Source organism: Megachile rotundata, chromosome 12, assembly GCF_050947335.1.
Source record: "Megachile rotundata isolate GNS110a chromosome 12, iyMegRotu1, whole genome shotgun sequence".
Lineage (NCBI taxonomy): Eukaryota > Metazoa > Arthropoda > Insecta > Hymenoptera > Megachilidae > Megachile > Megachile rotundata.
The window spans coordinates 15,365,747-15,381,803 of NC_134994.1; the positions used below are offsets into that span (position 1 = coordinate 15,365,747).

The following is a 16,057-nucleotide window of genomic DNA, read 5'->3' on the forward strand; positions in this document are numbered from 1 at the left end:
TAACAATTTTCTGTTAGGACCCTTTCCGAAAACTATTTAAATTAAAATTAAAAAGATTACTTCAACTCTTAATGTTACCAATTGAATTTAAAAATAAAATATAAAAATATATATTTATGAAAATTATTCTACGTATTATGTTACTTTTTTTTATATAAATTGAAATTCTTAAAAATTTTTAAACGTACTATACTTACAATATGTACAAAAGGATTAAATAATAAATATTTAAAAAAAAAAAAAAAAAAAAACTATATAAAATCAGATAAACTAATTATATTAATACACAGTTTTTAAAACATTTTTTTTTTAATTTTATTGAAAAAAGATTAATAAAAACATAAATTATGCGAGTAATAATCTGCTAGGATATAATATATATTTTGATTGTATCTTCTTTTTTAAATTTTGATAACAAAAATACTGTAATTCCATGATTAAAAAGCTATATCTAATCTGTATTATGATTAAAAAAGTAATAAGTTTACAGTTGAACAAATAAGTATACATTTTTGTTTCTATTACTGATTTCTATAATGTCGGAAACAACGATTTCAAGCTAGTGCTATACACGATATGTTAATTTACAATCCATACATTACTTGTATAGAGATAAATGATCAGTAATATAATTATGATGAATTTTCGACTAGAATAAATCCAAATTGTTAAGTAAATCAATTGAATAATCGATATATATACATATATATAGCACTGGCTTTCTTTTATTAATAAGAAGTATTGCATGGCACGTTTACCAAAAAGAAAATGTCTTATAACTGGATACTTTCCTTTTATTATTACTGCGTCAGTGTCCAAATGCCCGCATTTTTAAATTCCAAGTTTATAGCTTCTTGAAATAATTTATTTTACAATTCAATAATCCGACAGTAATCGCTAATACAATGATACCGTAATAGTATATCAAAGATGTCTAAAGCCCTATGGCTTTATTATAGCAGTCACCTGTTGCTATTAGATTTTTACAATTTACAAATATAATTTAATATATCGTCTTTGAAAAATACATTCGCGCCATACACGCATATCACCACTCTTGTTTTTAGAGAACATCTTCTTTCTTAACAAATCTAAAAACAGATCAAAAACTTAGAAAACTTCAGATTTAAACAGTGATAATAATATAATAGTAATAATAATAATTACAATAAAGATCATAAAAATTGTTATAACATAATAATATGAATGTAATTTAAAATGTAATCATATGAATAGTAAAATTATTAATAACCATTAGTCTATTAGTTACAGATTTTTATTACCTAATTGAAAAGTTTGGAAACATTTTAATGTAAAAACATGCCAACTTCTTGAAATTATTAAAATCAATTAGTTTTCTTATAAAATAAACGTTTACCGAAACATTTAAATTGCATAAATTGTATTATAGATATTAAAAACTTTTAAATTAGACAAGCAAGTCTTTGAATTAATTTAAACAAGTATGTTTTGTTAATATTTTTTCTATTATTTGCTTACTCATTGAAGGATTTAAAAAGGAAAATATGATATAAATTCTAATAATAGAGAAAATTGTAGAAACTTTAATTTCGTTTAGAAGATCAAAATCTTAAGCATTGATATTATCAGATTTTTTATGAAAATAGATACACTTTCTTATACAACATTCATTCAGAATTCATATACAATTACGCATGTTATTAAAATCAAGTTTATTCACAAAAATAAATGATTTGAAGTCATGGTAATAGCTAGTTAATGTATTATAAAATCAGAATGTTGACATTGCTTTATTTATACGTATTTTAATATGGAAGAATTTTGAAACATACTACTGAATTATTAGGTAATTGCAATGGAAGAAGTTAGTTAATAAAGATTACATGCCAAAACACAGTGATCGGAGAATGCATGAAAAAATATTTTTAATTTTATCGAAAAATTACAATACAGATGTACTATAAGGTTTCTAATGTTTCTCTATAAAAGAATAATACATATTTTTAAAATATTGCATTTACCATGAAGCATTTTATTTAAAATAAGAAAATGCTATTTTGGAACACTTCTGAATATTTTTAACGTATTTTATACGTTTAAGTTTTATAGTTATATGTCTATATACAAATTAACATCAACATAAATATTGTTTACATTTTTTAAATCATTAAAAAAGATAGATACAAGCTATAAAGGAAATGCGTAATGAATTTCAAAATTACAATTAGAGGAACAAACAGCATAATATTTCTGCATTTTGCAGCGAACAAACCTTTGTGGCTTTAAAGAATGTGATGTATGTAAATATGTTACAGAAGGTCGCGACGTATTACACGCCATATCACTTTGTATGTTTTATCCTAAAATCATTTGTCTTTCGTACTTTTTCAGATCTTAATGTATCAGACCTCGATATCATATAAGATTATCACGATACAAATGCTATAACTAAATGTTTATCCACACAAACATTTGTAAATCTCTATTATTATGCTACTATGATGGCGAAGTTTGGGCTCATTTCTAATTTATACGCAGGGGCGAATATTTTACATATGTCGTGTTTATACGCTAATCTTACTTACCTCGCTATTCACTACTTCTTATCACTATAACTATAGTTTCTTGATTACACATTAACGTTAACTTCACCGTTCGGCACAGCATGTAGTATTAACTCAAATTAAATATTTACCATCCTCAAAATACAATATTCAACTGTTTGGTCTCGAGACTGGTATTAACTTTATATTCATAAAATCGATATATCACTAAACCTTTAATGGTCTTGAGACATTGTACATAAAACAGAACCAATGATTATTGTAGCACCACTAAGATGGTATACTGCTCATTTGCACATTGCAAGACACTGTTTCAGAAATATCTTCAGTTTTCTGTGTAGGCACCTGTGAATCGGAGATATTAGCAGTCGATTTAGTTATTTGCGTCGTTGAAACATTTTCAATTGTTTCTCCAGCATCATTCAATGAAGGTAAAATAGATTTTGAACTTGATTTTGTTTTAGTTTGTTGTTCCAAATTGTCTATTTCCGCCCAAATAGACCTAACTTCTTTAAATAACTGAAACATAATTTTTTTATTGAATCAATCGTAATAACTTTGTAATATACATTGTCTTGAAAATATATTTACTATTTACCTGATTTAACCATGCTTCATCTGCTAGGAGTTCGTTTAGTATTATTGTAGTATCCTTATGCGGATTTGCTACTCGTTTGTCTGCTACTCTTCTTGCACATTCCAAAAACATTAAATACTTCTGATGTGCTACTTTATTGTACAGAGCTACTTTTGCTTGACATATTCGACATAATAAAAAATCCTATAAATGAAATGATTAACTCAATTATAAAATTGTTTCGTGAAAAATCAATAAATTTAAATAATACCTTTTCTTGAGGTACTCTTGGGTCAGGCGGAGAACCCTCTAACGTAGTTGCATTATATGGTTGACCATATAGTAATACTCTGGCATGAATATTAGCTTGTTGGCAACCAGCACATGACTTTCCTTTATATTCTGTAAGTGGTAAATCCTTAAGAACATTAAGGCATGGCCAAGTTGATATTGCATTTATAACATTTGATCGCCATTTTGTTGTTGATAACAATCGTTGTTTTCTCTCCTCTGTTACCTCGTCCACAGTTTTTACATTTGAAAGGAAATAATCATCTGTCAGGAAGAAAAACAATTAGATTAAAAAGAAATCATGATATTAAATTGTTTTAATTATAAATTATACCTTGTTCTTGAAAGATTTCTGTAAGAAAATTGGAGTCCAAAGCTTGCGAGATCAATGTTTGTATATATACTTCAAAGTTATCTCGATATTTTTGACTATCTTTCATAGACTTGTCAATACATTCCCTAAAAAGTAAAGAAATTCGATAACCTTTTTTTAAATTTAACTTCTTTATTGAACTTTATCAAGATAAACTTACTTGTCATCAATAATCATTTCATCTTTTAAAAACTCTACTATGGTCTCCGTCTTTCCTTGTTGCCAAAACTTTACTGGAACTTGTTGATATATGTGTCGATTTTGTGGTACCCAACCCGAATACTAGGAGTATAATTAATATACATATATATTGAAGAGAAATAACAAAAATTTCATATAAAGTGTCTTGTCTATTACCGTGGATATGTTTCTATACAAGGTTTTCCCGTTGGATTTAAATGGTTCATACTTTTGTAGTAATGTCTTGCCATCTATTCTCCATAATGCAGGGTATTCTTCATTTAAGTCCGCTTTGATAACAACAAATTCTCCAGACTGAAAAATATACAACAATATTGATTATATTGAAAATAAATTACATTCGGAACAAGCAATTACTATTCAATAGAAATAGGATTTAATTCGTTACATTCTACTGATACGCTACTTTATAAGATTATATTTATAAGAAAATTACCACATCTTCTAAATTATCTCCTGAGTGCTGCATGCAAGATATAAACAACATATAAGTTTATGCACACATTACGAAGACATGCATATAAACGCATTAATTCGAAATAATAATATTCTAATTAAATGGTATACCTTAAACGGTGAAATATCAATGTCTTCATCGCTGATAGATGCTAAAAGTTTTTCATCTATTTTACAAGATACTTTTCCAGCAACATTGGATGTTTTTGAAACAGTCTCATTCTTTTTCCTGCTTGACTTCTTTGAGACGATAACATCACCAGTATAGTCATCTTCTTCTATAACTCTTCTACTTTTTTTGGTAATAACGGGTCTACCACGTTTTTTCTTCTTTTCTTCTTCATCTCCAACTAATTTTACAGCAGGTGTCCAAGCAGGATCAGAATCTGAATCACCTTGTTCTTCGTCGTTATCAAAGTAATCTATACCCTGTTGTCGATCTAGAAATTGTTTTACCGACGTTTTTTCCTTCGCTTTTCTCCTAGATGTTTCACGTCTTGGAGGTAAAAGTAAAGGATCCACTGCAAGAAACATGTGATTAGTTATAATATATAATATTTTAGTCTGATAAACAAGGATATATATATTACCTTCTTCATATTTTCTTGAAGCTTTCCCCGTCGATGCAATTGTCGCTGCTTCCGCCGCTGCTGCGGCAGCTCTTCTTTTTCTGTCTGTTGGTCCTCCAGGTTTAATTGGCCTTCCTTTTTTGGGCTTACCATCCAATTTTGTAACTACTGGTTCCATCGTAATGGAAGCATTTGTATTTGTTGCTTTTTTATCTTTTTTAGGGGGAAATAGAAAATCGTCGTCACTAGTAAATCCATCATCGCTTGAATCAAAATTCTGTTTCTTTCTCTCCTTTGGTAAAGGAAAATATCTAGGATCATTAGCATAATCAATTACTGGAGTTTCTTTAGGAGGTGGTGGCTTTTCTAGCTGTGTTTTCACTGTTTCCCCATTTGCTGAACTTTCTACTGGTTTGTTGGTGCCTGTAGGAATATAAGGTTTCGACCTATTCCAGGTTGCTTTTCTGCCACCACGAATTGCAGGTGGAGGCGATGGTTCCCTTTCACCTTGCAAAAATTTTAAATAACTTGCCATAAACCCAGAATTAGGATCTTTATTAGATTTCTTAAAGTCTTTATTTAACGAATTCGTAGTTTGAATTGGTTGTTGATTTTGTTGTAAAAACCTCAATTCTTCTTCGATATTAGGAACAATTACTTTAGGTTGATCTTCTCTAATTTCTTGATTATAACTAGTAGTTTGATTTGTTGTATTTTCACCAAAACCGACTGGTGTAATTTCAACAGAAGATTGAAATTCGTGTGGATGATGATGACTTGGAGGAATATGAAAGGCAGGAAAATATGGGATAGGAGGAGGAGCATGATGATGAGGTACCATTAAAGACTGATGCTGATGTGCTGGGGTACCAACAAAATTACTTGAATGGTGTAAACTTGATTGTGAACTAAAAGCACCTGATGCACCAGGAAACATCTTAGCGGGTGGTGGAGGTAAATTCCATCTTTCAAAATCAAAATAACCGTTTTGCTGTTGTTGATTTGCGTTATGATGTGCAGGTGGTGGTATCCTGCTTAAATATTCTGTCATTGTTGTTGCTGTTGTTGTTGTTCCAGTTACTTCATTTAAAGAACTATGACCACTTTTTTCCAAACTTTTCCTTTTCTTATTGGCAGTGTCGACTTTACGTCGATCTTCTATGTGCTTTTGCTGTTCAGGTGGTGTAACAGAAACAGTTGATTGTTGTTGTTGTTGTACTTGACAAGATCCTTGTTGTAGAGTTTGCAAATTCTTTACTATACTCATAGGATCTCCTCTGCAACTGCTTAAATCTTGTAAAGTTACTTGGTTGGATTCAAAATATATTTGCTGTTTATCAGAAACATTTAATACCCGTTGTACTTGTTGAACTGGTAAATTTTGAGGACTTATATCAGTGGTTCCACCAGTATACAATGTAACAGAAAATTTTCTATTAGTGTTTGGTTGTCTGTTATCATTTTCCCAACATACTTGCTTCTGTGTTTGTGAGAAGTCTTGTTGTCTATCATAATTTTTACTATCTGCATTATAATTGGACTTATTTTCGGTAGTTCCCAGAGCCCTTGTGATGACAGATGAATAAACAACTTGCCCTTGAGATGCTGGTCGCGGAACAGTTACGTCTAGTGGCGACGGTGGTGTAACTTGTTGTTGTACACTTCCTTTATATGGTGGCCCACTTACACATTGATTTCCATTTTCCGTATGTTGTTGTAAAGGTGAGGGAGATGACGATATAGTAGCCATTGGGCTGTTATACATAGGATAAGCAGGACTTGGAACATGTCCCAATGGACTTGCTTGTGAATGTGCCTGCAATGGACTTGGTCTTCTTGGTACAACAACACCACAATCAGGTCCATTTTGAGAGGAGTTATTAGAAGAATAAGCAGAATCACTGGAAGTTGTAGACTTTGATCTTCCAGAATGATGATAGTCAGAATCATTTGCAGCTCCTGTGAGATAATGTCTATATGACGTTTGTTGTTGTTGTTGTTGCTGCTGCTGTTGATTTAAAACATGAAACTGTTGCTGTTGTTGTTGCTGCTGTTGTTGTGTTTGTTGGGGATGAGTTTGCAAGTTGCTGTTTGACTGAGTCCTTTGATTATTACCAAGTTTACCACCAGTATTTGTACACGTTGTATTATTTCCAGCAGTATAGTTTAAACCACGTGAATCCATAATAGAAAAACTAATAGGAGATGACTGGGTATTATCGTGCGATGTTTCATTTTGTCTATGTTCATTATGTGTACTCAATTCTGGATATATTTTCGTCTGTGCTTTAGTTTGAATACTTTGTTGAGACGTGGAAATTACTTTATTCGGTGGCGAAGCAAAATTTCGTGCGGGTTGTTTATCTTGCACTTGTGAAGACACAGATCTGACAGATGTATTCAAAAATATAGTCGTTGATGTAACAGATCGAGCAGGTGGTTGAGGTATTCTATACTCTTTACTGACTGTATTATTTGGAGTTGAAACAATACATGATTGTTGATGAAGGGAAGATTGCACTTTTCCATTAGGAGTTTGATTTCCATTACCAGTAGAATAATTATTTGCTAATGTCTCAGAATTAAACGTAGTAGGTACTTGCTGAAAGAATGTTTGATTGCTATTTGCTAGTGATGTAGAAACCACTGATTTGATGCTTACTGTTGGTGATTGAGGTCTTATACTCATTGTTTTCTTATTATCTGGATAACTAGATGATTTATATTCAGGAGATGTGGATAATTGTGAATTTAAATTATTTATAGTTTGTGTTGTAGCAAAATGTGAATTAAATGTATTTTCATAAACACCACTAGTTGGTTTTGTAGTAGATGATGGTCCTGGAGATGATGGAACAACAGTTTCATGAGGTAAAATACCAAATGGACTAGGTAATTGTGCATTATTTTGATGAGTCCAAGCCAATGTAGATGTCGTAGGTGATGTAGCTGCACCCTGATGCTCAAAAAATGTTGACTGGTGTGCTGAACTATAATTTTCCCTTAACACAGGGATGTCAGATTCTGTTGTGGAATTTTGTTTTGTTACAGCCACTACTTGTGCTTGAGCAAGAGCTTGTCTATGTTGAGTAACATAATGTGCTTGTTTGGGATTAGAATGATGAAACAGAGGTGAAAATACATCATAACCCACAGGGGGTGGAGACAAAAACCCCCCTGGGTTAAACGGAGATGGCTGACCCGCCAGAGTTGCTGTTGTATGAGCTGCTTGTAGAAGTAATTGTGACGTTGTTGTTGAAGGAACTGCTTGGGTAGCAGTTGTTGCTAAGTGATGAGATACAAAATCACTGGTTGTGCTCGAAGTTGTTGATTGAAACGTACTGGTTGCAGTACTTAAAGCAAGACGATTATACGATGTATACCATGGACGAACAGGATCCATTACCCAAGCTTGGCACAGTAGTGCCTAGCCTGCTTGGTCCACGTACAGCAGGCTTTTGTGTATATAAATGTCACGCATATATTTTGTGATATTCATAACATAATTTTTTCTCGAAATCCTTTCATATACCTTTTTTGCATATTAATATAAAAACTTTACCAAAAACTTGTTCACTGTATATATGGTTTATGAATTATTATCCAGTAATTAGGACTAACAATATGATATAGTAGTTCTTCCATCTTGGTCTGAAAAAATAAATAACTTTTATATATTATGTAAATATAAATATAATAAAAAAGAATTCACGAATATATATTTATGAATGTAAATATAACTATACGTCTATCTAAATATTATTTCAATATCAACTAGTAAACAAATCGTTGTGTACATCATAACAAGCAGTATATTATCTATAAATTATGATTTTTATTTGTTCAATTAATATATCTAATTAGATAGGAATATAATTGTAAAAAAAATAAAGTTCTATTTGTAGTATAATAAGAAAATACTTACACTTTTCATAAAAATCTTAATGCAATACACAACACAATTCTGTGTTATCAAAGAGAGTAAAGAAATTGACGTGCTTCGATATATTGCACGAGTTTCACCGCTTAAAAGTTGTAAAAACAACAATTTGTATAAAGAACAATTAATAATAAATGTGCGCCGTTTTTGAAGAACCGAGGACAACCCAGTATAGCGTCTTTTCATGTCCTACTGTACTAGAGTCCTTAAATGTTTCATATGCACGTAATCGCTCTTTATCAGAGGTAACAAAGTCGCCACATTCTTTATAAAAAACAAACGTTAAGACAATAATTTTACCTTCAATAATAAATAGCCATATGTTTTTATTAGCAATTACATTTACCGGTGTATAAGATATAACGTCTTGCCGAATAACACAATAAATATGGCTACACAAACTTGGCCAATGCACGACATACGATCGGCTGGCACCGTGGTTTCGCTCACATGATTTAATCATCCGAAGAAAAGTGTACATTCCGGATATACTCTAGACCCGGTACTCGCACACACACCGCGGCGAGTTAACTTCGCATGGGCTCATTTATCGCGGGGATTCGAACAATGTTACCCCGTAGTGCCCATTATAGGCCGCCATTTTGAACAAAATCAACAATCATTTGCGCCATCTAGTGATCGTACAGATAGAGAATGATCGAGAGAGAATGATCAACAGGCGGGACTTTTTAAGAAAATTAAAATAATTAGAAATAACTCTTATCTCTGATATAATTGTTGAAAGTTATGGTTTATAATTTTAGCAGTATTAAGAATATTTATTACACAGGTATCATTAATTAATTCACTTATATTCACAATAATAACATTTATTGTAATGATAATGTAAGAATATATTTATAATTGTTATCGTACTAGTAATTATAGTGCAATTTGCGAGTATGATGATCACTGAGATTTGTTACTGATTGAAATAGGTATCATCTATTTTAACAACTGCCAAATTATTGCTACTATAGGGAAAGTGAGCAGGCAGTTTATGTTGCCAATTATCATATCTGACATTATAAAAAAAAGTAGCATTCAACAATTAAGACACTTAGTTGAGTATATCGCAGATATCATAAAAAGTATCCTGATGTCACTGTGTGTTATGTTTATAATTTTTTCTTTTGGTAAAATTTATGAATTCATTTCAAGTTTAACAATACAAATTTATATTTTATGAATTACACTTTTAGTAATTGTATAAAACGTGCTCTTCATTTTTATAATGAGTATGCCACGAAAAAAACTTTGGTATCCTAATTCTATTGAAATGAATATAAAACATTTATTCGTAAGAAAGAAAACATCGAAACAAAATCTATAAATAAGCTTAATGATACAGTGACGGTATCACAGCTACTTTGATATCGTACAGTATTTAGCTAATTTTTTTTACATACACTTCTCTAAATAATTTCATTTTACAAACCTTAAATATTATATACGCAATCATAGCTTTTTTAAAGAAATTTATAAATATCAACTCGATTCTATATTTAATATCTTTTTCCATAATCATAAATTTTAATTCTTTAATTTTTTCAAAATCTTATCATGACAATTGTAATTTACCAATGTATGACATGTAAAATGATACATAATAGTCTACAAAAAGTAAATAAATAAACTATGAACGACGTTACGAAAATATTAATGAAATATTTTTTTTCGAATGAACTCAAATAACACACTTATGAAAGTTTTAAAACAGTAATAAACATGGTTATGTAAGAATAAATTAACAATATGTGGCAGCACAGGATGCATGACACGATTCAGCTTTGGTTTTTGTGAAATACACCCATATTAATTCCTATTTACGGTAACATTACAAAATGCAATATGTATATATGTATATACATATATTTTTATATATATATATAAATATTGCTCTGCTTTACTCATGTTATTTTTAATTTTACGGTAAGTTATTCAATGGCTACCTCATTTGCATCTTACGTTGTTGCCAAACTGCGAATTTTCGGTATGCTGTGTTTAGTAACTGATTTAAATGACTTGTTAAATGTTGACTAACGGCAGAGAAGTCTCGTTGAACACGATCCTAAAAAACAGATTCAAAATATAAAAAATTCTGTCAACAATTTAATATATAATTTCTATAACAAAACTTACTTCAAAAGGTTTAAGTTTTGCAGAATGAAATCTACGTAGAGCTTCGTGCATTCTAACTGCTTTTTCTTCAAGCTGAGGTGTTGTAGGTGGAAAGCTACGCCAGAAATGTCTTAAAAGTTCACATGTACACACATATACATTGCGTAATTCTTTTTCTAAATCCTTTGGTATCAATTCTGTAATCAAAATAAATATGAACAAAATGTAACATGATATGTATACCAAATTTAAAAATTATTTTTAATATTTTTAAACTGTACATACGTCCAAGACTTTCTTCTCTGAAACCTTTCATTAAAGAACCACCTGGAGTTAATTCCCCCAGAGCTGAGACTGCAGCGGCTGGACTAACTAATGACGTTGCCAATTGTCTTGGTATACTATTTGCTGTTAACCAACCACTTGCTTCCTTCTTTAACTGATTTAACGTTACAAGAAGTTCCTCAGACGTTGGTTCTGTATTACTATATCCTGGTACTGGACCATGTAAATACCTGTCTATATGTGTCAAGTTTAATGGTGTGCTATTATTCGTGTTTGTATCATGAGCGGTATCGAGATCATCGTAAATTAATTTTTCTTGTATTCTAAGCTAAAAGAACATAAATGTTATTTAGAAATTTGCTACTTTAAATAAAAATGCAATATACATAATGTAAGTTTACTTTTTTAGTCTTTGGTCGTTCATCTAATTGATTAGAGAGTACTGTAGTTTTGCTTGCCGATGGAGTTGATCCGTTTAGTTGTGGTTGAGCAGATTGTGTAGATTGCTTGGCAGTGCTGGCTTTTAAAACCATAATGCTGTGTTGATTGAATCTCTTAATCATACTTTGATGTACAATATTTCCTGAAACTTTGTCAGATTTACTAGGTCCATTCCCATAGTTTTCATCTAGACTTTGATCTTCAAAAGAAGTTATATCCACCAACGGATCATCGATTCCCGACTGAATATCTTTTTTAAGTTCTTGATCATCTATTTTGGCACATTCGGTAAAAAGATCCTTGGTCCCTGCATTGATACGATCTCGATGAAAATAATGCGATTGAAAGAATTTTGTCCAAAAATCGGATTCCGACATCTTATGAGGCACATTTTCTTGATGTTTTCTTTTGACTGCTGGATAAGTTTTAAAAATGCATTCTATTATGTCAACAGTTAGATTATATTTCAATCCATTGCAACCATCAGTTTGTGGTTTTATATCAGCCTAAGAATAATGCAAGTAACCATTAATGCGACGTATTTTAAGTTGCATATTATTAGTTTCATAATAATTTTTACCAAAAAAGCACTATTAACTCCTATTTCTTGTCGTTGACTTTTCTTAGCTTGGGTATATTCTGCAGCATGTTGTGACCAAAATTCTTCAGATGAAATAACTTGTGTTATAACTAAATCTCTGTATAACTGAAGTAGTACAGGATTTTCTTGAAGCATTCTGATAAATAATATTGTATTATAATACAGAAATATAAAAAAATAATTAGTGTAATATTCAAACTATTACCTATTTTTTTCTTCTAACTCCTTATTTACTTTTCTTTTAAATTTTGGTAGTAACTGTTGAAGTAATTCTTTTACATCATCACGATCCTTAATTTGTGCTTCCTGCCCATTTCTATTTACAAAATGAAAGGTAGACGATGAACCATCATGTAGTACAACTTGTAGCTGTATTTTTGATTTTCCTTCTGGTGAAATTTTTTGCACTACAATGAAAACATAATAATATAATATATTATAAAATTATTAACATCAATAAACATAAGTCTTATCTTTTTTAATAATTAATAATTATATTATTCATTCAAAAATTAAAATGTATATACATGTAGGATATAAGTTAAACAATAAATCAAAATATAAAATTAATTAAAATGATAAATCATTGATCACAATCATAAAATGTAGTGAATTTATGGCAATATAAATTTTCTTTAATAATTTTTTTATTAAACATTATTCTAGCTATATTACACCAATTTTCTTACATTTAATATCAGCATATTTGTGACTGACAGATACAGTATCTCTGTTATCAAGCATCCAAGCAATTCGTTCATTCATGACATACAAAGTACCATCTCCTTTTTTATAACGGACTTGTCCCACTTGCATTAGAACATCTTCTGATGATGTAGTCATGGTGGATGTTGTAATATACAATACAATTCTTCTAAAAATAATAAATATAACCCTAGAACATATTCAAAAGTATATGACTATTACAACCAATTTTCATTGTGTAAATTTTCTACAAGTACACTGGTTATGCAGACAATTTTATATTTATTTAAAAGAATATTATGTTCCTATTAACTTTACAATTGAATTGTTATTCCATTATCAAGTAATATTATTTATAATGTCAAGCTCTGTTGTCAACAGATCATACACTTAATATAAATAATCTACTTTATTAATTATATGTAATAAAAACATACATATATATATTTATATATATATAACGATGATTACCAATAATTGTAATGATAAAATTTTTGTTAATAAAACTCAGAACAACCAAGATTTTTTAATTTGAATTATTTTCAACTTTATTTGCATATACAATTTCCGTATAAATGGAAAAAAAGGAAACGTTCAAAATACACAATGCAAGATGAAATATAGTGATATACAGAAATTACGATTTGTTTGTCACCGTGCGTCCTTGAATACTACATTAAAACGTAATGACTGAAAAAAATCTTCATTGATAATATTTTGTAACATAAAGTTATACGAAGTCCAATTTAGTTTTGTAAACAATGAGATCTTTGAACACGTATAAAAGAAAAGCTGACTACATTGCGAACTAAACATTGATACGATATTGCTTGTGACTCACTTTTTGATTCATTAATTATAGTTATCGACACGGAAAAAGCTTTTTGTATAGTTTAAGGCACAAAACGCGTGATTTTTAATCGTGGGAATAGGAAATCTAATTACAATGGATCCATTTACCGGTAGTAAAGTGCGAAAAACTGTGGAACAATGCAGAAGCCCGTTGGGCGGCACGGCCATGTGCAGAAACACACATCAGCGGACGCATCGCGAAGCAAAGACGGCTGCGAACGGACCGTCGGTACGAACAGTACCATCGACCTGCTGAGACTACCGCACTCTGTTGTTCGACAGAACTTCCATTCAATTTCCTGTTGTTAAAACGTTCCTTTCTTCCTTTTTTTACCCTTATTTTTTATACATTTAAGCTAATAATTTGTCGTATATTTATTTACTCAAATTCAAAATTATTAGCGCAAAATCTGGTGGCATAAACTGACATTTTTTTTGGAGAAAGTTGTGAATTTGATCAAAACAGCGTTAGTTATATCTTCATGATTCAATGTAAGCATGCGTAGTTACGCGAGGGCGTTAAAACATAAAATTTTAATGCCGATACGTATTTATATATTTCCATACATACTATTCTTGCTGCATAGTCATACTTTAATGTAAAATTATCAGTAATTTTAAGTGAATAATTATTAAAAATTATATAAAATATATTTTAAGGAAAAAATGTAATACATGTATTCTATTTTACTTTTATAAAATTAAGTGAAGCGTACAAATTATAACGTCATGATTTTTTTATTAATGTAATTTATAATTGTACATAAAACTGTTCGTGTCTACTAGTTTCAATATTATGTTTATAAATGTTATGCATACAAATATTTAGTTTTTATACTTTGAAGTTATCTGCAAAACAGTTAGGTATGTTGTAGATGTATGGAAACATTACTGGATCAAATATACTTATTGTATATTAAAAAATCGTTTGAAATTAAGCATAATGGAAGGTACAATTTATTTCTATGCAAAAGTGTACTTACTATTATTATTTTATAATACAATAAATAAAATATTGCTAAATAAATAAATTCATACAATAATAATGTGTCTGAATATTTATTTACAAATATAGGATTTCAATATGTATTACAAAAACAAGAACAACAAAAAGTATGTTTTGGCTCTGGATGTCCTCGCGATACTTCAAAAGCTGGTATGAGTCCATTTATGAAACATTATACATTAGAAGATCATGAAAATGTAGCACCAAATTCATATAATGTTTTGCAGTCATTTCAAGCTATTAAAACTAAGGTATAATTAATTGTTAAACATATTAAACAATGTCTTGTGAATATTTTATAGCGAATGTATTGCAGGATTAATTCAGATAATGTATATTTATTTTTAGCCCTGTTCTCATAGTATTAGTAGAAAAGGCTATAGTGGTATTGCCAGATTCAGTACCAAAATTCTTCTCAAACATACTAGTCCATCGCCATCTGATTACAATATTTCTAGGTTTCCTAAACAAGTACATGAATCCAAACATCCATTTGAATCTACCAGCAGTAGAGGAAAATTTATTGACAGTGGAATTCCAGGGTATAATGATAAACTAAATTATTTGTAATGAATTACATAGGCCAGATGAACTAATTTTAATTGTAATATAGGCCAGGAATGTATGTTAGCATTAAAGAACCATGTCATAAATTTTATCACAGTTTTGGTGGTAAAATGAATATGAAACTTGGAGTGGATTTAAAATGTTGTAGCAAAAACACAGATGTTTGCAAAATATGTAACAAAAAATTGACTGGTGACTATTGGCACCTAAAAAATAAACTATTTTTATGTCGGTCATGTATGAATAAAGAATATGAAACACAAACAACATATAAAAGAAGAGAATTACAACAGTTTCGTGTAAGATTTTCATTCTTAGTATATAAGGACACATAAAGAAGTATTTATATACATATTTATTTATTTTAGAAAATACGAGATTGTTCTAATATACATCGACATGAAAATACAATGGCAAAAATATGGTTAATGCATCCCTCGGATATTGCAAAGTGGATGCATAGAGAAGCCTATCTTTCTACCTATTTAAAAGGATAAAAATATTGCATGGTGTTTAAAGATATGGC

General features: G+C 30.0%; 3 protein-coding genes across 12 annotated transcripts; 1 reads left to right on the forward strand and 2 right to left on the reverse strand.

Moving 5' to 3' along the window:
- Window positions 1-769: 769 nt before the first annotated feature.
- On the reverse strand, window positions 770-9,440 carry LOC100883544 (uncharacterized). Of its 4 annotated transcripts, none has more exons than XM_012281242.2 (11): window positions 9,300-9,440; window positions 8,939-9,217; window positions 5,035-8,664; window positions 4,556-4,965; window positions 4,425-4,451; window positions 4,145-4,282; window positions 3,948-4,069; window positions 3,749-3,873; window positions 3,395-3,678; window positions 3,145-3,327; window positions 770-3,065 (listed from the first exon to the last, which is right to left on the reverse strand). In XM_012281242.2, exons 3-11 carry the CDS (start codon window positions 8,414-8,416, stop codon window positions 2,817-2,819), a joined length of 4,920 nt encoding a protein of 1,639 aa, XP_012136632.2. In that variant the 5' UTR covers window positions 8,417-8,664; window positions 8,939-9,217; window positions 9,300-9,440; the 3' UTR covers window positions 770-2,816. The 4 variants fall into 4 exon arrangements, 3 of the variants coding, with proteins under 3 accessions (XP_012136632.2, XP_012136633.2, XP_003701482.2); XR_001095343.2 differs by lacking the exon at window positions 9,300-9,440 and having other exon boundaries at window positions 844-1,091; window positions 2,568-3,065; window positions 8,939-9,114; XM_012281243.2 differs by lacking the exon at window positions 8,939-9,217 and having other exon boundaries at window positions 9,254-9,392.
- On the reverse strand, window positions 9,263-14,234 carry Tfb1 (transcription factor B1). 4 transcript variants are annotated; one of them, XM_003701433.3, is made up of 8 exons: window positions 14,067-14,234; window positions 13,091-13,275; window positions 12,607-12,808; window positions 12,381-12,537; window positions 11,761-12,306; window positions 11,360-11,687; window positions 11,096-11,271; window positions 9,263-11,024 (listed from the first exon to the last, which is right to left on the reverse strand). In XM_003701433.3, the coding sequence occupies exons 1-8, from the start codon at window positions 14,201-14,203 to the stop codon at window positions 10,902-10,904; spliced, it is 1,854 nt and encodes a 617-aa protein (XP_003701481.2). In that variant the 5' UTR covers window positions 14,204-14,234; the 3' UTR covers window positions 9,263-10,901. The 4 variants fall into 4 exon arrangements, with proteins under 4 accessions (XP_003701481.2, XP_012136634.1, XP_012136637.1 ...); XM_012281244.2 differs by having other exon boundaries at window positions 13,091-13,296; XM_012281247.2 differs by having other exon boundaries at window positions 13,948-14,166.
- A 222-nt stretch (window positions 14,235-14,456) lies between these two features.
- LOC105661993 (uncharacterized) lies at window positions 14,457-16,040 on the forward strand. Of its 4 annotated transcripts, none has more exons than XM_076538446.1 (5): window positions 14,457-14,933; window positions 15,034-15,114; window positions 15,313-15,506; window positions 15,578-15,830; window positions 15,900-16,040. In XM_076538446.1, exons 1-5 carry the CDS (start codon window positions 14,838-14,840, stop codon window positions 16,026-16,028), a joined length of 753 nt encoding a protein of 250 aa, XP_076394561.1. In that variant the 5' UTR covers window positions 14,457-14,837; the 3' UTR covers window positions 16,029-16,040. The 4 variants fall into 4 exon arrangements, with proteins under 4 accessions (XP_076394561.1, XP_076394563.1, XP_012136639.2 ...); XM_076538448.1 differs by having other exon boundaries at window positions 14,457-14,908; window positions 15,423-15,506; XM_012281249.2 differs by having other exon boundaries at window positions 14,458-14,822; window positions 15,034-15,215.
- Window positions 16,041-16,057: the final 17 nt, after the last annotated feature.